This window comes from Cherax quadricarinatus, chromosome 73, assembly GCF_038502225.1.
Source record: "Cherax quadricarinatus isolate ZL_2023a chromosome 73, ASM3850222v1, whole genome shotgun sequence".
Classification (NCBI taxonomy): domain Eukaryota; kingdom Metazoa; phylum Arthropoda; class Malacostraca; order Decapoda; family Parastacidae; genus Cherax; species Cherax quadricarinatus.
This window is the reverse complement of record NC_091364.1, coordinates 23,115,678-23,138,378: the sequence shown is the minus strand read 5'-3', so window position 1 is coordinate 23,138,378 and position 22,701 is coordinate 23,115,678. Positions and strand designations below refer to the sequence as shown.

The following is a 22,701-nucleotide window of genomic DNA, read 5'->3' as shown; positions in this document are numbered from 1 at the left end:
TATTGGATCCCAGAATATACACTATGATGACCTCCTGGCGCTCCTAGATTCATTAAAGACAAACTTCTCCTGTATTATTCTTACTGAAACCTGGCTTAAGCAAGACACAATAGACATCTTTACGCTACCAGGATACACAGCAATCCACAACTGCAGGACAGAACAAATTGGGGGAGATATTGCCATCTGTTACTCTAATAAACTATCATGTAGCAACACCATATCTTTCAATGATGAACATGGTAAATATATATTCACAAACTTCTCTTTAAAAAAATTAAAAAACCCTATAGCAATTGGGGCCATATACAGGATGCCTCATACTAATATCCCAGCCTTTAGTGATGAACTAAAAACACTGATTACAGATACACAAATGAATAAGCACCATCTACTACTAGCAGGAGACTTTAACATCAACTTTGGCCTAACAGATGACCAAATTAACTGAATTAACAATATGAACAATACAGTACTCATGCCAGCAATTACAAAACCAACAAGACTAACTGAGATGAGTGCAACCATAATTGACCATATATGGACAAACATACGCGCTCCCCTTAAATTGGGGATAATCATGGACAACATTACTGACCACTACCCAACTTTCCTCCTAACAAACATTTGTAAGCAACCAGTGGAATATGAAAAGTTCTCCTTTTGACTCCATGTTCAGGCTTCAGTAAGTAATTTCACTGTAGAACTAAGCTCAGTTGACTGGCCTACAGAATTTTCCAATACCGCTGGTATCGATAAATGGGTAGAGATATTTCTAAATAATTTTCAAAGACTGTATAACAAACATTGTCCCATAAAAACTAAAGAGATCACCAATAAGTGACTAAGTTGGCCATGGCTTACCAACAGCATCCTAAGGTCCATCAATATAAAACATCAATATGAGAAACAATATAGAAGGGGCTTAACTAAACGATTTATCAAACACTATGTCAGTCCTCGCCAAATTAATCAGGAAGTCTAAGCAACTGTACTATTCTAATAGATTCACTGAAACGAGAGGAGATATAGAAAAGACTTGGAAAACACACTCAGATCCTGGGCACCCACAAACCAAACAGAGCTAGTAATATTGTACTAACTAAACCAAACGAACTGAACCTCCAACCTATTGATACAGCTATCAAGTTAAATGACTTCTTCTCAACCATAGGCTCAAATCTCGCCAGTAAAATTCCAGTCACCAATGCTCGAGCTAATGATTATCTAGATGGAAACTTCCCAGCATCCCTCTATCTTACACCAACAGAGCCCATTGAGGTTACTGTGATTATTAACTTTCTAAAAAACAAGTCAGGATATGTAACCCAAGTACCACCACTACTTTTGGTGTCATTATCATCGGGAAAAGATTCTCTATCATTTCATAAGAAAAAATTATTTATATATTTTTTTAAATTTTTGCGACACCAGGATTTGGGTTTGCGACAGTCAAGGGGTTAATATAGACAAAACCTTTTACATTTTGTTTGGGAGTAGAGCAAGTGAGGTCCAGCTAAACATTATGCTTAACATTCTTATTGCTAAACATAATAAGGGAAAATTCCTGGGTCTACACCTTGACAGCAACCTCAAATTCAACACCCATATTCAACACATTAACAAAAAAAGTTTCTAAAACAGTTGGCATCCTCTCAAACATACGTTACTATATACTACAGACAGCATTGCTTACACTATACTATTCAATGATCTACCCATACCTCACCTATGCTATTTGTGCCTGGGGTTCCACAACGAAAAACTACCAAAAATTAATAATAACACAAAAAGCAACAATGCGAGTGATCACACAATCTGCTGTTAGACAACATACCCCCACCCTACTCTTCAAAGACCTGAACCTACTCACTATACAAAACATTCACTCATACTATTTTGCAACCTAAATTTACAGAACAATCAATTCAGGTATTTGTAAATCCTGACGTGAGACGCTTTCTTGATAGTTGCAATAGGACTCAGTAGACACAATACTAGGCACAAAAATCTCTATGAAATTCCCTGTGTCATGCTAAATCTTCTCAAAAACTCAGTGTACATAAAAGGACCCAAAATCTGAAACTCTCTGCCAGAAATCTCCAGAACTACTGGCTCAGCAAGCATTTTTAGAACTCCAGTTAGAAAACACCTCATCTCCTTAACGTATCCCAGGCCATCATAAATACATATGTAAAAACTATACATGCATTTGCTCAATATCATGAACATAGGTAAAACTTTCTCATCAATATCTGTATTCATCTCAGGTGTTAAACCCTCCATTGTGGCCGCCTAAGGTTAATCAAAATTGTACGTCTTCTCTACAAGACTTACTAAAACCATATAGCATGACCTGATGGCATGCTCATTTCTCTTGTATTCATTGTAACTCATCTAATGACCATATGTACTGTTATTGGCTTATTAATCTTAAATTAATTTTAAGTTTGCCTGAAATACTCTGCAAATAAAAGGGCTTTTGGCATGTACACCCAATTATTATAATCCTTTTTGCAGTGGTACCTCGGTATACATCTTTAATCCATTCCAGGACCTTGAACTTATACCAAACAGGACGTATACCAAATGAATTTTCCCATAAGAAATATTGGGAAAACGATTAATCCATTCCCATGAAAAAAATCCTATTGTTATTGGCATATTATACATTGATGGGGCTGTATAAAATAATTTAAAAACTGCTTAATACTAAAATAAAGGTGGTAAGTTACTAAATGCTGTAAAGAGCTTTTATGAGGATAGTGAGGCTCAGGTTAGGGTATGTAGAAGAGAGGGAGAATACTTCCCGGTAAAAGTAGGTCTTAGACAGGGATGTGTAATGTCACCATGGTTGTTTAATATATTTATAGATGGGGTTGTAAAAGAAGTAAATGCTAGGGTGTTCGGGAGAGGGGTGGGATTAAATTATGGGGAATCAAATTCAAAATGGGAACTGACACAGTTACTTTTTGCTGATGATACTGTGCTTATGGGAGATTCTAAAGAAAAATTGCAAAGGTTAGTGGATGAGTTTGAGAATGTGTGTAAAGGTAGAAAGTTGAAAGTGAACATAGAAAAGAGTAAGGTGATGAGGGTATCAAATGATTTAGATAAAGAAAAATTGGATATCAAATTGGGGAGGAGGAGTATGGAAGAAGTGAATGTTTTCAGATACTTGGGAGTTGACGTGTCGGCGGATGGGTTTATGAAGGATGAGGTTAATCATAGAATTGATGAGGGAAAAAAGGTGAGTGGTGCGTTGAGGTATATGTGGAGTCAAAAAACATTATCTATGGAGGCAAAGAAGGGAATGTATGAAGCTTGGGTGGTAAATGCAGCAGCGAGGAAATGGTTGGAGGCAGTGGAGATGCCCTGTCTAAGGGCAATGTGTGGTGTAAATATTATGCAGAAAATTCGGAGTGTGGAAATTAGGAGAAGGTGTGGAGTTAATAAAAGCATTAGTCAGAGGGCAGAAGAGGGGTTGTTGAGGTGGTTTGGTCATTTAGAGAGAATGGATCAAAGTAGAATGACATGGAAAGCATATAAATCTATAGGGGAAGGAAGGAGGGGTAGGGGTCATCCTCGAAAGGGTTGGAAAGAGGGGGTAAAGGAGGTTTTGTGGGCAAGGGGCTTGGACTTCCAGCAAGCGTGCATGAGTGTGTTAGATAGGAGTGAATGGAGACGAATGATACTTGGGACCTGACGATCTGTTGGAGTGTGAGCAGGGTAATATTTAGTGAAGGGATTCAGGGAAACCGGTTATTTTCATATAGTCAGACTTGAGTCCTGGAAATGGGAAGTACAATGCCTGCACTTTAAAGGAGGGGTTTGGGATATTGGCAGTTTGGAGGGATATGTTGTGTATCTTTATACGTATATGCTTCTAAGCTGTTGTATTCTGAGCACCTCTGCAAAAGCAGTGATAATGTGTGAGTGTGGTGAAAGTGTTGAATGATGATGAAAGTATTTTCTTTTTGGGGATTTTCTTTCTTTTTTGGGTCACCCTGCCTCGGTGGGAGACGGCCGACTTGTTAAAAAAAAAAACGTAATTTAAACACTGCTTAATACTAAAATATGTAATTTAAACACTGCTTAATACTAAAATGCATACATACATAAATACAAAAGAATTAGATGAAATAAATGCAAATTTAACCTGATTTTACTGAAAAGAGTTGAGTGCCTACTAGGATAGTGCTGAAAAGGGAGGAGAAGGAATTATTGTTGTTTGGAAGGAGAGTCCCCTTCTCTTTTCTGTCTCTTTTTCCTATTTGGACCTGGTTGAAGCTCACCTGGTTTAACTTGTACTAAAAATCTGTTTAAAGAACTTTGCTTCTGCCTTCTCCTCAGGATGTTTCAGAAATGTGACATTGTCTGGTCATTTCAGACAATGCTGTTACGGCTTGTTTGGCTTTGTTGGAGTGGTACTTCTCTGCAAACCTTTGGACGTCCATCCATTTGGCAAAGATTTCTTCGATTAATGAAGTAGGGGCTTCCTCTGTCTCCTCTTCTTAGCCTGAAGAGAGTACATCGATCTTAGTCATGTGCTCCTCCTTCTCAAGTTCCTGCAGCTCCTCAGTGGTCAGCTCTTCCCTGTGGCCCCTCCACTAACTCCTCCATATCACCAACACTTACATCCAGACTCTTGTACCTCCCCAGAGAGAGAATATCCTCCACTATAGACACAGTCCTCAAAGTCCCTTTCAGCCACTGCTTCTGGCCACAAATTCCTCCAAGCAGAGTTCATTGTTTTGTATGAAACTTGCTGCCAGACTTTGTCAATGAGAGTTATGCAACGGGTGATAGTAAAGTGATCTTTCCAAAACTCTCTCAGGGTTAACTCTGTGTCAGAGGTCACTGCAAAGTACCTCTGGAATAGTGCTTTAGTATAGAGTTTCTTGAAATTACTGATGACCTGCTGATCCATGGGCTGAATGAGAGGAGTCATGTTAGGGGAGAGAAACTTTAGAGTGATGAAGTCAATCTCCAGCAGCACATAGTCCTGCAAGCTTGGAGGGTGAGCTGGAGCATTGTCCATTATGAGGGCCTTCAGAGGCAGGTTTTTCTCCTTTAAATAACTTTTTACACTTGATCCAAAAACAACACTAAACCATTTGTTGAAATATTCTCTGGTTACGCAAGCCTTGATATTTGACCTCCACTTATATGTTTCACATCACAGTGAAACATATAAGTGAACAGTATTTAGATAAAGCTAGAGAGGTTTTTGTGGCATTTATGGATTTGGAAAAGGCGTATGACAGAGTGGATAGAGGGGCAATGTGGCAGAAGTTGCAGGTGTATGGTATAGGAGGTAGGTTACTGAAAGCAGTGAAGAGTTTTTACGAGGATAGTAGTAGGTTGGTAGACAGCAACCACCCAGGGAAGTACTACCGTCCTGCCAGATGACTGTGAAACAGAAACCTGTAACTGTTTGGCATGATGGTAGGATTGCTGGTTTCTTTTTCTGTCTCATAAACACGCTAGATAACAGGGATATCTTGCTACTCCTACTTACACTTTGGTCACACTTCACAGATACGCACATGCATATATATATACATACATCTAGGTTTTTTCCCTTTTTCTAAATAGCTCTTGTTCTTCTTTATTTCTTCTATTGTCCATGGGGAAGTGGAAAAGAATCTTTCCTCCGTAAGCCATGCGTGTCGTATGAGGCGACTAAAATGCCGGGAGCAATGGGCTAGTAACCCCTTCTCCTGTAGACATTTACTAAAAAAGAGAAGAAGAAAAACTTTATAAAACTGGGGTGCTTAAATGTGCGTGGATGTAGTGCGGATGACAAGAAACAGATGATTGCTGATGTTATGAATGAAAAGAAGTTGGATGTCCTGGCCCTAAGCGAAACAAAGCTGAAGGGGGTAGGGGAGTTTCGGTGGGGGGAAATAAATGGGATTAAATCTGGAGTATCTGAGAGAGTTAGAGCAAAGGAAGGGGCAGCAGTAATGTTGAATGATCAGTTATGGAAGGAGAAAAGAGAATATGAATGTGTAAATTCAAGAATTATGTGGATTAAAGTAAAGGTTGGATGCGAGAAGTGGGTCATAATAAGCGTGTATGCACCTGGAGAAGAGAGGAATGCAGAGGAGAGAGAGAGATTTTGGGAGATGTTAAGTGAATGTATAGGAGCCTTTGAACCAAGTGAGAGAGTAATTGTGGTAGGGGACCTGAATGCTAAAGTAGGAGAAACTTTTAGAGAGGGTGTGGTAGGTAAGTTTGGGGTGCCAGGTGTAAATGATAATGGGAGCCCTTTGATTGAACTTTGTATAGAAAGGGGTTTGGTTATAGGTAATACATATTTTAAGAAAAAGAGGATAAATAAGTATACAAGATATGATGTAGGGCGAAATGACAGTAGTTTGTTGGATTATGTATTGGTAGATAAAAGACTGTTGAGTAGACTTCAGGATGTACATGTTTATAGAGGGGCCACAGATATATCAGATCACTTTCTAGCTGTAGCTACACTGAGAGTAAAAGGTAGATGGGATACAAGGAGAATAGAAGCATCAGAATAGAAGCATCAGGGAAGAGAGAGGTGAAGGCTTATAAACTAAAAGAGGAGGCAGTTAGGGTAAGATATAAACAGCTATTGGAGGATAGATGGGCTAATGAGAGCATAGGCAATGGGGTCGAAGAGGTATGGGGTAGGTTTAAAAATGTAGTGTTAGAGTGTTCAGCAGAAGTTTGTGGTTACAGGAAAGTGGGTGCAGGAGGGAAGAGGAGCGATTGGTGGAATGATGATGTGAAGAGAGTAGTAAGAGAGAAAAAGTTAGCATATGAGAAGTTTTTACAAAGTAGAAGTGATGCAAGGAGGGAAGAGTATATGGAGAAAAAGAGAGAGGTTAAGAGAGTGGTGAAGCATTGTAAAAAGAGAGCAAATGAGAGAGTGGGTGAGATGTTATCAACAAATTTTGTTGAAAATAAGAAAAAGTTTTGGACTGAGATTAACAAGTTAAGAAAGCCTAGAGAACAAATGGATTTGTCAGTTAAAAATAGGAGAGGAGAGTTATTAAATGGAGAGTTAGAGGTATTGGGAAGATGGAGAGAATATTTTGAGGAATTGTTAAATGTTGATGAAGATAGGGAAGCTGTGATTTCGTGTATAGGGCAAGGAGGAACAACATCTTGTAGGAGTGAGGAAGAGCCAGTTGTGAGTGTGGGGGAAGTTTGTGAGGCAGTAGGTAAAATGAAAGGGGGTAAGGCAGCCGGAATTGATGGGATAAAGATAGAAATGTTAAAAGCAGGTGGGGATATAGTTTTGGAGTGGTTGGTGCAATTATCTAATAAATGTATGGAAGAGGGTAAGGTACCTAGGGATTGGCAGAGAGCATGCATAGTTCCTTTGTATAAAGGCAAAGGGGATAAAAGAGAGTGCAAAAATTATAGGGGGATAAGTTTGTTGAGTATACCTGGCAAAGTGTATGGTAGAGTTATTATTGAAAGAATTAAGAGTAAGACGGAGAATAGGATAGCAGATGAACAAGGAGGCTTTAGGAAAGGTAGGGGGTGTGTGGACCAGGTGTTTACAGTGAAACATATAAGTGAACAGTATTTAGATAAGGCTAAAGAGGTCTTTGTGGCATTTATGGATTTGGAAAAGGCATATGACAGGGTGGATAGGGGGGCAATGTGGCAGATGTTGCAGGTGTATGGTGTAGGAGGTAGGTTACTGAAAGCAGTGAAGAGTTTTTACGAGGATAGTGAGGCTCAAGTTAGAGTATGTAGGAAAGAGGGAAATTATTTCCCAGTAAAAGTAGGCCTTAGACAAGGATGTGTGATGTCACCGTGGTTGTTTAATATATTTATAGATGGAGTTGTAAGAGAAGTAAATGCGAGGGTCTTGGCAAGAGGCGTGGAGTTAAAAGATAAAGAATCACACATAAAGTGGGAGTTGTCACAGTTGCTCTTTGCTGATGACACTGTGCTCTTGCGAGATTCTGAAGAGAAGTTGCAGAGGTTGGTGGATGAATTTGGTAGGGTATGTAAAAGAAGAAAATTGAAAGTGAATACAGGAAAGAGTAAGGTTATGAGGATAACAAAAAGATTAGGTAATGAAAGATGGGATATCAGATTGGAGGGAAAGAGTATGGAGGAGGTGAATGTATTCAGATATTTGGGAGTGGACATGTCAGCGGATGGATCTATGAAAGATGAGGTGAATCATAGAATTGATGAGGGGAAAAGGGTGAGTGGTACACTTAGGAGTCTGTGGAGACAAAGAACTTTGTCCTTGGAGGCAAAGAGGGGAATGTATGAGAGCATAGTTTTACCAATGCTCTTATATGGGTGTGAAGCATGGGTGATGAATGTTGCAGCAAGGAGAAGGCTGGAGGCAGCGGAGATGTCATGTCTGAGGGCAATGTGTGGTGTGAATATAATGCAGAGAATTCGTAGTTTGGAAGTTAGGAGGAGGTGCGGGATTGCCAAAACTGTTGTCCAGAGGGCTGAGGAAGGATTGTTGAGGTGGTTCGGACATGTAGAGAGAATGAAGCGAAACAGAATGACTTCAAGAGTGTATCAGTCTGTAGCGGAAGGAAGGCGGGGTAGGGGTCGGCCTAGGAAAGGTTGGAGGGAGTGAGTAAAGGAGGTTTTGTGTGCGAGGGGCTTGGACTTCCAGCGGGCATGCATGAGCGTGTTTGATAGGAGTGAATGGAGACAAATGGTTTTTAATATTTGTGCTGTTGGAGTGTGAGCAAAGTAACATTTATGAAGGGGTTCAAGGAAACTGGTAGGCCGGACTTGAGTCCTGGAGATGGGAAGTACAGTTCCTGCATTCTGAAGGAGGGGTGTTAATGTTGCAGTTTAAAAACTGTAGTGTAAAACACCCTTCTGGCAAGACAGTGATGGAGTGAATGATGGTGAAAGTTTTTCTTTTTCGGGCCACTTTGCCTTGGTGGAAATCGGCCAGTGTGTTAATAAAAAATAAAAAAAAAATCACAGGTAACTTAGTTTTCTGCACTTTATGTTTTTTCAAAAGCCCTCGGGTTTTCAGAGTGGTAAATCAGTAGAGGCTTCAGTTTGCAATCCCCACTTGCATTGGCACAGAACAAAAGTTAACCTATCCTTCAGTGGCTGTGTCCTGGTAATGCCTTCTCATCTTGTGTAATATAGGTCCTGTTAGGCATTTTCTTCCAAAACAAGCCTGTTTTGTCACAATTAAAAATTTTGGGGGGAACAAAACCCTTAGCTTCCACAAATTCCCCAGACTCTGTAACAAAATCATTGGCGGCATCTTTATCGGCATTGGCTCCCTCTCCATGCCTCACAACACTGTGAATGCCAGTCCTCTTCTTAAAATTATCAAACCAGCCATGGCTGGCTTTAAACACTTCACTTTCTCGGCTCGTTCCTGCCTTGTTTTTCAAAAGATTGACATGCATCAGTTTTGCTTTTTGGCAAATCATTGCCTCTGATACGCTATCACCAGCACTGTTTTTCTGTTATCCAGATCAAAAGCAATTTTTCAACATGCTCTAATGTCCCTGATCTTTGTTTGGTAATCGATTTCACCCCCTTCGCAATGTTAGCCTATTTAATGACATAAATGATTTTTACAATTGTAGATACCATTGTTCTTGGCATAGAGTATGCAACAGCCAAGTTCTGGATATGCTTCATACTTTTCAACAATCTCTTTTTTCACCTCCATGGTGATCCTAACCATTTTCTTTGTTGCTTGGCTCTTCTCATTAACTTTCTCAGAACTCGGTCCAGGTCGGACCAAAGTGTCATCGTAAGCTCCTCTCTTCTATGTGCGGGTTATTTGTGTATTGTTCCAGTCACGGTATTGTGCCTTTTTTTTGTTATTTATGTCTTCTTTCTTTCAACACCGGCCGTATCCCACCGAGGCAGGGTGGCCCAAAAGTAAAAACAAAAGTTTCTCCTTTTACATTTAGTAATATACACAGGAGAAGGGGTTACTAGCCCCTTGCTCCCAGCATTTTAGTCGCCTCTTACAACACGCATGGCTTACAGAGGAAGAATTCTGTTCCACTTTCCCATGGAGGTAAGAGGAAATAAACAAGAACTAGAAGAAAACCCAGAGGGGTGTGTATATATATATGCTTGTACATGTACGTGTAGTGTGACCTAAGTGTAAGTAGAAGTAGCAAGACGTACCTGAAATTTTGCATGTTTATGAAACAGAAAAAAGGACACCAGCAATCGTACCATCATGTAAAATAATGACAGGCTTTCATTTTACACTCACTTGGCAGGACGGTAGTACCTCCCTGGGTGGTTGCTGTCTACCAACCTACTACCACAGGGTGGTAGTACCTCCCTGGGTGGTTGCTGTCTACCAACCTACTACCACAGGACGGTAGTACCTCCCTGGGTGGTTGCTGTCTACCAACCTACTACCACAGGACGGTAGTACCTCCCTGGGTGGTTGCTGTCTACCAACCTACTACCTTTAAAATAAAATATTATTGTTAATACATGTATTATTATTATTATTATTTTTATTATTAGTAATAGTATTATTATACCTACCTACCTGAAGGTTGTTTCAGGAGTCAACACCCCCCATGGCCCTGGCCATAACCAGGCCTCGTGGTGGATCAGGGCCTGATCAACCACGCTGTTACTGTTGGCCACATGCTATCCAGCATACAAACCACAGCCCGGCTGGTCAGGTACTGAGTTTAGGTATTTATTTTGAGTGTTGAATACCTTTTAGAAGTTAACTTGGAGAGAAATACATCACAAGAAGGAATGGAAACATCGGAAGATGAGATTATACAGGCATGAAACAGTAGCTGACTAAACTGTGACAAGGAACTGCAAGGAAAACATAATGAATGGAAATAAAGAAGAAATTGGCAGGAAATAAAGAAGAAATTGATACCCAGAAGCAGAAGGAGGAATGGCAATACGTACCAGAGTCCAGGGTTCACCCAGATATACATAGAGACAATAACTGAGAGTACAAGAACATGCAGAAATTATAGAAAGTAAAGATCAGAGGAAGATGGAGAGGTGAGCAGAAAAGCAAGAAACAAATTCACAAAGGTAAGAAGAAACTGAACTACAACTTGAGAATGACAGTACTGACAGTCTGATGAACCACAGTTGTTATACTGCCATGTGTGAACCACAGTTGTTATACAGTTATGTGTGAACCACAGTTGTTATACTGCCACATGTGAACCACAGTTGTTATACTGCCACATGTGAACCACAGTTGTTATACTGCCATGTGTGAATCACAGTTGTTATACTGCCATGTGTGAATCACAGTTGTTATACTGCCAAGTGTGGACCGCAGTTGTTATACCATTATGTGTGAACCACAGTTGTTACACTGCCATGTGTGAACCACAGTTGTTATACTGCCATGTGTGAACCACAGTTGTTAATAAACTGCCATGTGTGAACCACAGTTATTAAACTGCCATGTGTGAACCACAGTTGTTAAACTGCCATGTGTGAACCACAGTTGTTAAACTGCCATGTGTGAACCACAGTTGTTATACTGCCATGTGTGAATCACAGTTGTTATACTGCCATGTGCAAATCGCAGTTGTTATACTGCCTAGTGTGGACCACAGTTGTTATACCGTTATGTGTGAACCACAGTTGTTAAACTGCCATGTGTGAACCACAGTTGCTAAACTGCCATGTGTGAACCACAGTTGTTATACTGTCATGTGTGAATCACAGTTGTTATACTGCCAAGTGTGGACCACAGTTGTTATAACATTATGTGTGAACCACAGTTGTTGCACTGCCATGTGTGAACCACAGTTGTTATACTGCCACATGTGAACCACAGTTGTTATACTGCCATGTGTGAATCACAGTTGTTATACTGCCATGTGTGAATCACAGTTGTTATACTGCCAAGTGTGGACCGCAGTTGTTATACCATTATGTGTGAACCACAGTTGTTACACTGCCATGTGTGAACCACAGTTGTTATACTGCCATGTGTGAACCACAGTTGTTAATAAACTGCCATGTGTGAACCACAGTTATTAAACTGCCATGTGTGAACCACAGTTGTTAAACTGCCATGTGTGAACCACAGTTGTTAAACTGCCATGTGTGAACCACAGTTGTTATACTGCCATGTGTGAATCACAGTTGTTATACTGCCATGTGCAAATCGCAGTTGTTATACTGCCAAGTGTGGACCACAGTTGTTATACCGTTATGTGTGAACCACAGTTGTTAAACTGCCATGTGTGAACCACAGTTGCTAAACTGCCATGTGTGAACCACAGTTGTTATACTGTCATGTGTGAATCACAGTTGTTATACTGCCAAGTGTGGACCACAGTTGTTATAACATTATGTGTGAACCACAGTTGTTGCACTGCCATGTGTGAACCACAGTTGTTATACTGCCATGTGTGAACCACAGTTGCTATACTGCCACATGTGGAGGAAGACAATAGTAAAGGAGCAGGTAATGGGGTTAAAGAAGGAAGTAAGAAAACACAGAAATGAACAAGAAGTCTGTGAGAAGCTGAACCAGTAATGAAAGTTATTCTGAGAGGAAGATGAAGCATTACTAGAAAGTCAGTGAGAAAGAGTCAAGAAGTGTGATCATGTGGTAATAGCACACACAATGTGTGATAAAGGAATAACAGGAAAAGTGGGTAGCTGGATCTTTAACTTCCTAACAAATAGAACACAATGAGTAATGCTACAGTGAAAAGATTGGTTCCACAAGATACAGTACTTGCTCCCATCCTGTTCCTCATCCTCATATCTGACATAGACTGATATGTAAACGATAGTACTGTGTCTACCTTTGCTAAAGATACTAAAATTTGCAAGTCAGCATCATCTCCAAGTAGATGTAAACCAAGTCTTCCAGTGAGTCACAGATAACAGCATGTATACGTTCAGTGACAACAAATTTCAGTTACGTTGCTGTGGAAAACGGGGGAAGTTAAAAGCTTAAGTGGAGTATAAAGCAAATTCTAACAACACAATAGAGTGAAAAACTGGTGTGGAGGATTTGGAAAGTAAGAATGTCGTAGGTTCTTAAAACAATGTCATTATCACTTTTTTTTTTTTTTTCAACAAGTCGGCCGTCTCCCACCATGGATAATGACAGAATGTATAATAAAGACCTTCAAAACTAGGGATGCCAAGCCAGTGATGATTCTCTTTAAAGTGACTTGTTCTCTCTAGGCTGGAATATTGCTGTACACTAACGACGCCTTTCAAGGCAGGTGAAACTGCAGACCTGGAGAATATACAGAGAGCTTTCAATAGATATATAAGTGCAATAAAGTACCTCAGTTGCTGGGAATGATTGAAATCCCTTGACCTGTACTCCTTGGAATGCAGGTGAGAAAGATGCATCATAATACACACTTGGAAAATCCTAGAAGAACTAGTCTGAAATTTACGCACAGAAATCACTCCCTACAAAGGCAAAAGACTCGGCAGGCAGTGCAACATCCCCTCCAGCGAAAAGCAGGGGTGCCTTGACTATGCCAAGAGACAACACAATAAGTGTCAGGGGTCCAAGACCGTTCAGTTGCCTCCCAGCATACAAAAGGGGATCACCAATAGATCCCTGGCTGTCTTCAAGAAGGCACTGAACAGGCACCTGAAGTCAGTACCTGACTAGCCGAACGCTGGATCATACGTCAGTTTATGTACAGCCAGCAGTAACAGCCTAGTTGATCAGACCCTGATCTGCCTCGAGCCCTGGTGACAGATGGGACCATTGACCCTTGAAACTCCCTCCATGTAAGTAGATATGTTGTGAGAAACAATGTTCTTGATAATGTTCTTGTTGACAGAAACAATGAGTGACTTTCACGAGGCTGTAGCCAAGTTAAAGGTTAAATACAGCAGGAGAGACATCTGGAGCCAGTACCTTCTGGACGTATACGATCCTGCTACACCCCTAGGTACGTAAGTTGTTCCCTCTTGTTGCCTGAGGCAAGTTGTTCCCTCTTGTACCCTGAGGCAAGTTGTTCCCTCTTGTACCCTGAGGCAAGGTCTTCCCTCTTGTATCCTGAGGCAAGTTGTTCCCTCTTGTACCCTGAGGTAAGTTGTTCCCTCTTGTACCCTAAGGTAAATTGTTCTCTCTTGTACCCTGAGGTAAGTTGTTCCCTCTTGTACCCTGAGGTAAGTTGTTTCCTCTTGTACCCTAAGGTAAGTTGTTCTCTCTTGTACCCTGAGGCAAGTTGTTCCCTCTTGTACCCTGAGGTAAGTTGTTCCCTCTTGTACCCTAAGGTAAGTTGTTCTCTCTTGTACCCTGAGGCAAGTTGTTCCCTCTTGTACCCTGAGGTAAGTTGTTCCCTCTTGTACCTTGAGGTACTACTGTCAGTCTTATGTCTTGCCACAGATGTATGTTAACACAGTCTTGCTACAGAAGTATGTTGACACAATCTTGCCACTGATATGTGTTGACACAGTCTTGTGTTCCACTGACAAGCAACACATCCTAACACATTGTTATCTTGCTTATGTTTCAGGTTATAACTACATATACAGGAAGTCAGACTACTACTGCAGGTTGTGCAACACTAAACCAATTCGTTGCATCAGGGACACTAAAGCTCACTTTGCTTCACGTGAACATTATGATAACTATCTTGCTTATCTTAAAGCCTTAGAGGTAAGTTTCTCCTCTCTGTATCTTACAAACTTAAATGTAACTTTAAGTAATGTAATGTATACTGTATATATACTGTACTGTATGTATACACCATTAGCTGCTATACCAGGTACATAGCATTAACTGAAATACTCATTTGTGCTTAATTGTAATTTGTTCACTATAATTTTTTTCCGCTGAATATATCATTGCTTAGTTAATCTTAAGTTAATTTTAAGTCTGCCCATAATGCTCTGCATACTAGGGGCTTTTGGCATGTTACACTTAACCACTGTATTTCTTTGTACATCTATGTATCATGTCCAAATTAATAATAAATAAATAAAAAAATAAAAAACTACTACACCAAGTATACACTACTATACCAGGTATACACCATTAACTACTATGCCAGGTATACACTACTATACCAGGTATACACCATTAACTACTATGCCAGGTATACACTACTATACCAGGTATACAACATTAACTACTACACCAGGTATAAACCATTAACAACTATATACTAGGTATGCAACATTAGCTCTTACAGTTAGGTCAGTGTGATCATTGTCAGTACAGTAAATGTGTGTATTAATCGTGTACCCTCAAACATGCCGTGACCAATGGATTTTAACCTAAATGTGAGAGAGAGTGAGTGAGTGTACGTGTGCGCACGTGCGTGCATGCATACGTGCATGTGTGCACATGCATGTGTGTGTGTACTCACCTAGTTGTGGTTGCAGGGGTCAAGTCATGGCTCCTGGCCCTGCCTCTTTACTGGTCACTACTAGGTCACTCTTCTTGCTTCATGAGCTTTATCATACATCTTCTTAAAACTATGTATGGATCCTGCCTCCACTACATCACTTCCCAGACTATTCCACTTCCTGACAACTCTGTGACTGAAGAAACACTTCCTAATATCCCTGTGATTCATCTGAGTCTTCAGCTTCCAATTGTGGCCACTTGTTACTCTATCCCATCTCTGGAACATCTGGTCTTTGTCCATCTCATCAATTCCTCTCATTATTTTGTGTGCCATTATCATGTCCCCTCTATCTCTCCTGTGTGTGAGGGGGGGGGGTTGTAGTATAAAAAAAACTCCTGCCCCACACCAGTCATGCTAGCAACAACTAACCTCTGATTTAGTGTGTGTTGTAATAGCAAGGTAAGGTCCACCCACCCACACACACCAGGAGAGGGGTAAGGTCCACCCACCTACACACACCAGGAGAGGGGTAAGGTCCACCCACCCACACACCAGGAGAGGGGTAAGGTCCACCCACCTACACACACCAGGAGAGGGGTAAGGTCCACCCACCCACACACCAGGAGAGGGGTAAGGAACACCCACACACACACACACACACAAGGGGAGGGGTAAGATACACCCACCCACACACACCCCAGGGGAGGGGTAAGGTCCACACACACACACACACACACACCAGGGGAGGGGTAAGTTACACCCACACACACATGCACACCAAGGAGGGGTAAGGTACACCCACCCACACACACACACACCAGGGGCAGGGTAAGGTCCCCCCACCCACACACACCAGGGGAGGGGAAAGGTCACCCTGCCCACAAAGACACACACCAGGGGAGGGGGTAAGGTCCCCCAACCCCCACACACACACCAGGGGAGGGGTAAGGTCCCCTCACCCACACACACACACACACCAGGGGAGGAGTAAGGTCCACCCACCCACACACACACCAGGGGAGGGGTAAGGTCCCCCACCCACACACAAACACCAGGGGAGGGGTAAGGTCCCCCACCCACACACACACCAGGGGAGGGCTAAGGTTCCCCACCCACACAGACACCAGTGGAGGGGTAAGGTTCCCCCACCCACACACACACACCAGGGGAAGGGTGAGGTCCCCACACACACCAGGGGAGGGGTAAGGTCCCCCCACCCCCACACATACACCAGGGGAGGGGTAAGGTCCCCCCACCCCCACACATACACCAGGGGATGGGTAAGGTCCCCCCACCCACACACACACCAGGGGAAGGGTTAGGTCCCCCACACACACCAGGGGAGGGGTAAGGTCCCCCTACCCCCACACACCAGGGGAAGGGTTAGGTCCCCCCACACACCAAGGGAGGGGTAAGGTCCCCCTACCCCCACACACCAGGGGAAGGGTTAGGTCCCCCACACACACCAGGGGAGGGGTAAGGTCCCCCTACCCCCACACACCAGGGGAAGGGTTAGGTCCCCCCACACACCAAGGGAGGGGTAAGGTCCCCCAACCCACACACACACACACCAAGGGAGAGGTAAGGTCCCCCTACCCACACACACGAGGAGAGGGGTAAGGTCCCCCAACCCACACACACACACACACACACACACACACACACACACACACCAGGGGAGAGGTAAGGTCCCCCTACCCACACACACCAGGAGAGGGGTAAGGTCCCCCAACCCACACACACACCATGGGAGGGGTAAGGTCCCCCCCACACACACCAGGGAAGGGGTCAGAAACAAGACTTTGCTCATGTGTGAAATGTAAAGTCTTGCTTATGGTTTAGATTAGATTTTGCCACAGAAGTGGCTAGTTTATTGTGCCCCCGATATCCATATCCATTTGACCATAAACAGAAATATCAATCTCATTCTTAAAATAATGAATCCTAACTAGTCATAAGTTGGCCTGTGATACTCCAATACCGAAACTATGTATTGTGTCAAAACAAAAGCATTCACATTGCTAAACTCACAAAGTAGTATTTAGTCACTTAGCCATAATACCAACTTACCTCATAATTTGTAATATTTTAAATTTAAGAATTAATGTAAGTCTGCCCGAAATGCCTAGCCATGCTAGGTGTTCTAGTGGTACACTCTGTAATTATTATTTTACTACATGTAAACCACACAATAACCAAATTCTGTAAACTCAGCATTGTAATCCTTATAGAGAATAAACTTTGAATTTGAATTTTGAATTTTGTGGACTGTAGTACAAGTGCATTTGAATGCACAATAGGCCTAGGAACTAGGCCCCAAAAGGGTTAACAGGTGTACATTTGGATTTATATCTATATGTACATGTACATATTTATATCTATATGTACGTGTTTATAGAGGGGCAACTGATATATTGGATCATTATTTAGTTGTAGCTACAGTTAGAGTAAGAGGTAGATGGGAAAAGAGGAAGGTGGCAACAACAAGTAAGAGGGAGGTGAAAGTGTATAAACTAAGGGAGGAGGAAGTTCGGGCGAGATATAAGCGACTATTGGCAGAAAGGTGGTCTAGTGCAAAGATGAGTAGTGGGGGGGTTGAAGAGGGTTGGAATAGTTTTAAAAATGCAGTATTAGAATGTGGGGCAGAAGTTTGTGGTTATAGGAGGGTGGGGGCAGGAGGAAAGAGGAGTGATTGGTGGAATGATGAAGTAAAGGGTGTGATAAAAGAGAAAAAGGTAGCTTATGAGAGGTTTTTACAAAGCAGAAGTGTTATAAGAAGAGCAGAGTATATGGAGAGTAAAAGAAAGGTAAAGAGAGTGGTGAGAGAGTGCAAAAGGAGAGCAGATGATAGAGTGGGAGAGGCACTGTCAAGAAATTTTAATGAAAATAAGAAAAATTTTTTGAGTGAGTTAAACAAGTTAAGAAAGCCTAGGGAAAGTATGGATTTGTCAGTTAAAAACAGAGTAGGGGAGTTAGTAGACGGGGAGATGGAGGTATTAGGTAGATGGCGAGAATATTTTGAGGAACTTTTAAATGTTAAGGAAGAAACAGAAGCAGTAATTTCATGCACTGGTCAGGGAGGTATACCATCTTTTAGGAGTGAAGAAGAGCAGAATGTAAGTGAGGGGGAGGTACGTGAGGCATTACGTAAAATGAAAGGGGGTAAAGCAGCTGGAACTGATGGGATCGTGACAGAAATGTTAAAAGCAGGGGGGATATAGTGTTGGAGTGGTTGGTACTTTTGTTTAATAAATGTATGAAAGAGGGGAAGGTACCTAGGGATTGGCAGAGAGCATGTATAGTCCCTTTATATAAAGGGAAAGGGGACAAAAGAGACTGTAAAAATTATAGAGGAATAAGTTTACTGAGTATACCAGGAAAAGTGTACGGTAGGGTTATAATTGAAAGAATTAGAGGTAAGACAGAATGTAGGATTGCGGATGAGCAAGGAGGTTTCAGAGTGGGTAGGGGATGTGTAGATCAAGTGTTTACATTGAAGCATATATGTGAACAGTATTTAGATAAAGGTAGGGAAGTTTTTATTGCATTTATGGATTTAGAAAAGGCATATGATAGAGTGGATAGAGGAGCAATGTGGCAGATGTTGCAAGTATATGGAATAGGTGGTAAGTTATTAACCCTTTGACTGTCGCAACCCCCAATCCTGAGGTGTCTCCTGGTGTCGCAAAATTTAAAAAAAAAATTATTTTTTCTTATGAAATGATAGAGAATCTTTTCCCGATTGTAATGACACCAAAAAAACGAAATTTGATGGAAAACTGACGGAATTATGCTCTCGCGAAGTTAGCGACCTCGGCACTGTTTACAAATCAGCGATTTCGCCCATTTTGAGCCCTATTTTCGGCTAATTTCATTGTTCCAGTCGCCCAACCTCATAGCTATTTCTTTAGAACTCCATTTTTTCTATCGATTGAGTACAAGAAACTGCCCATTTACCGATTTCAACTACCTAATAATGTGGTCAGAAATTTGCAATTTGGCCAATTTCACGAAAACTAAAAAATATGACAATTTCAAAATATGGTCCAGAATGAACAATGCAGACATTCCTGGCTCTAAAATAACATTTTCTTTGTTCATCAGTCATGTCTCCAGGCTCCTCTGATATTACTCTTGCTTTCTATTTTGAATTTTTATTCAAACAAAAAATAGAAGACTTACTATTATGCAGACTGGTGCACTACTGTAATAATTGTATAAATAACATCAACGCATTCATGACTGCATATTAGAATGGCTAGTTGGACATTTATTGGACTATGGCATCATTTGTTTACTTTTGAACATTGGCAAAAATCAAACATTTCCCCTAATTTGAGCTCCATTTCTAGGTTCTTTTTATAGTAAAATCAATCAAAATCACGTCTATTTCTATAATATATTTTCCATTCTATCAAATGAGACCAAGAAAACGAGAATACAACCATAAATACTATACGAAAATAGACCACAAAGTCGGCATTTTAATTAAAAAAAATGATCGGAGTTTTTTTTTTCTCATTATGCACTGCATGCTCCAGGATTTTTTTTATATGGTGCACACTGACCACACAGACCCATTCTCTCACATGTGGGCCTACCAGCTTTCTCCTGCTTGATTTGAAGCCGCTAGAATTTATGAGTATATATACGTCAAACACGGCACCTCGTAAGACGTATATATACGGCCGCGACAGTCAAAGGGTTAAATGCTGTAAAGAGTTTTTATGAGGATAGTGAGGCTCAGGTTAGGGTGTGTAGAAGAGAGGGAGACTACTTCCCGGTAAAAGTAGGTCTTAGACAGGGATGTGTAATGTCACCATGGTTGTTTAATATATTTATAGATGGGGTTGTAAAGGAAGTAAATGCTAGGGTGTTCGGGAGAGGGGTGAGATTAAATTTTGGGGAATCAAATTCAAAATGGGAATTGACACAGTTACTTTTTGCTGAAGATACTGTGCTTATGGGAGATTCTAAAGAAAAATTGCAAAGGTTAGTGGATGAGTTTGGGAATGTGTGTAAAAGTAGAAAGTTGAAAGTGAACATAGAAAAGAGTAAGGTGATGAGGGTATCAAATGATTTAGATAAAGGAAAATTGGATATCAAATTGGGGAGGAGGAGTATGGAAGAAGTGAATGTTTTCAGATACATGTACTTGGGAGTTGACGTGTCGACGGATGAATTTATGAAGGATGAGGTTAATCATAGAATTGATGAGGGAAAAAAGGTGAGTGGTGCGTTGAGGTATATGTGGAGTCAAAAAACGTTATCTATGGAGGCAAAGAAGGGAATGTATGAAAGTATAGTAGTACCAACACTCTTATATGGGTGTGAAGCTTGGGTGGTAAATGCAACAGCGAGGAGACGGTTGGAGGCAGTGGAGATGTCCTGTTTAAGGGCAATGTGTGGTGTAAATATTATGCAGAAAATTCGGAGTGTGGAAATTAGGAAAAGGTGTGGAGTTAATAAAAGTATTAGTCAGAGGGCAGAAGAGGGGTTGTTGAGGTGGTTTGGTCATTTAGAGAGAATGGATCAAAGTAGAATGACACGGAAAGCATATAAATCTATAGGGAAAGGAAGGCGGGGTAGGGGTCGTCCTCGAAAGGGTTGGAGAGAGGAGGTAAAGGAGGTTTTGTGGGCAAGGGGCTTGGACTTCCAGCAAGCGTGCGTGAGCGTGTTAGATAGGAGTGAATGGAGACGAATGGTACTTGGGACCTGACGATCTGTTGGAGTGTGAGCAGGGTAATATTTAGTGAAGGGATTCAGGGAAACTGGTTATTTTCATATAGTCGGACTTGAGTCCTGGAAATGGGAAGTACAATGCCTGCACTTTAAGGGAGGGGTTTGGGATATTGGCAGTTTGGAGGGATATGTTGTGTATCTTTATATGTGTATGCTTCTAAACTGTTGTATTCTGAGCACCTCTGCAAAAACAGTGATAATGTGCAAGTGTGGTGAAAGTGTTGAATGATGATGAAAGTATTTTCTTTTTGGGGATTTTCTTTCTTTTTTGGGTCACCCTGCCTCGGTGGGAGACGGCCGACTTGTTGAAAAAAAAAAAAATTCTACAGTTTACTAAAAGTATTAGTCAAGAGGGCTGAAGATGGGTTGTTAAGGTGCTTTGGTCATTTAGAGAGAATGGATCAAAGTATAATGACTTGGAGAGAACATAAATCTTTATGAGAAGGAAGGCAGAGTAGGGGCCTTGCTCGAAAAGATTGGAGGGAGGGGGTAAAAAAAGGTTTTGTGGGCGATGGGCTTGGACTTCCAGCAAGCATGTGTGAGCATGTTAGATAGGTGTGAGTGGAGATGAATGGTTTTTGGGACCTGATAAGCTGTTGCAGTGTGAGCAGGGTAATATTTTGTGAAGGGATTCAGGGAAAGCGGGTAGCCGGATTTGAGTCCTGGAAATGGGAAGTACAATGCCTGCACTTTAAAGGAGGGGTTTGGGATATTGGCCTCTGCAAAGACAGTGATTATGTATGAGTGAGGTGAAAGTGTTGAATGATGATGAAGGTATTTTGTTTTTTGAGGGTTTTCTTTCTTTTTGGGTCACCCTGCCTTAGTGGGAGACGACTGCATGTTGAAAAAAAATCTACAGTTCACTTATCTGTTACAAGCAGATTTAGGAAATCTGCTTAGTATATCTGGTATCTTATTTTCATTAATAAAATATCTTGACATGCCACATAGGTTATTATATTGTCTATCTCTGTAGTCCTCAATAAGTGGACAATTAAGCACATAGTGTTCAAGACAGTGACCATATGCCTGATAACATAATTTGCATTTAGTTTGATCATCATCTGTGTGTCTCCCAAACTGCCAGAAGTACTTGTAACCAAGCCTAAGCCTGGCCACTACAACATCAGTCAGTCTGTTCACATTGCAAGTTGCTCCATAAACATACTTATCTACGTTCATGTTATCATAGTGGGTTATAGATCTACTCAGGCTTCTAACTGCATTCCTATAACAATCATTTTCATTATTTACTTCTCTCCTAATATTATTCCTAATGCTAGACACAGATATACCAAAGTTATATTCTACACTCTCCTTCTGGATACTTTTCTTGGCTAACATATCAACTTTATCATGAACGAGTAATCCAATGTGTAATGGGATCCATAGCAATTGTACATTAATTCCTTTGTCCCGGATTTTTTAGTATCTATACCTGGCTTCTTCAATGAGGATGTTGTTGGAGGCATTGTATGAGTCAAGTGCCTTCAATGATGACAAAATTAGTAATGATGATAGAATCAAGCTCAGTGTCATAAGTTAGCTTTAGTGCCATTAGGATTGCAAACAGTTCAGTTTGCAGTGTAGATGCCCAGTTGTTAATTTTTATGCCTAGTTCAAATATATTGTTCTTAACTAGGGAAGT

The 22,701-nt window shown here is 41.2% G+C and overlaps 1 protein-coding gene across 1 annotated transcript in view; it reads left to right on the top strand.

Moving 5' to 3' along the window:
• LOC128701155 (uncharacterized) overlaps nucleotides 1-22,701 on the top strand; it is a 182,750-nt gene that overhangs the window by 136,049 nt on the left and 24,000 nt on the right. Inside the window, exons 12-13 of the mRNA XM_070100645.1 lie at nucleotides 13,794-13,904; nucleotides 14,475-14,617. Coding sequence (XP_069956746.1) covers nucleotides 13,794-13,904; nucleotides 14,475-14,617 — 254 coding nt within the window. The remainder of the gene's footprint in view (nucleotides 1-13,793; nucleotides 13,905-14,474; nucleotides 14,618-22,701) is intronic.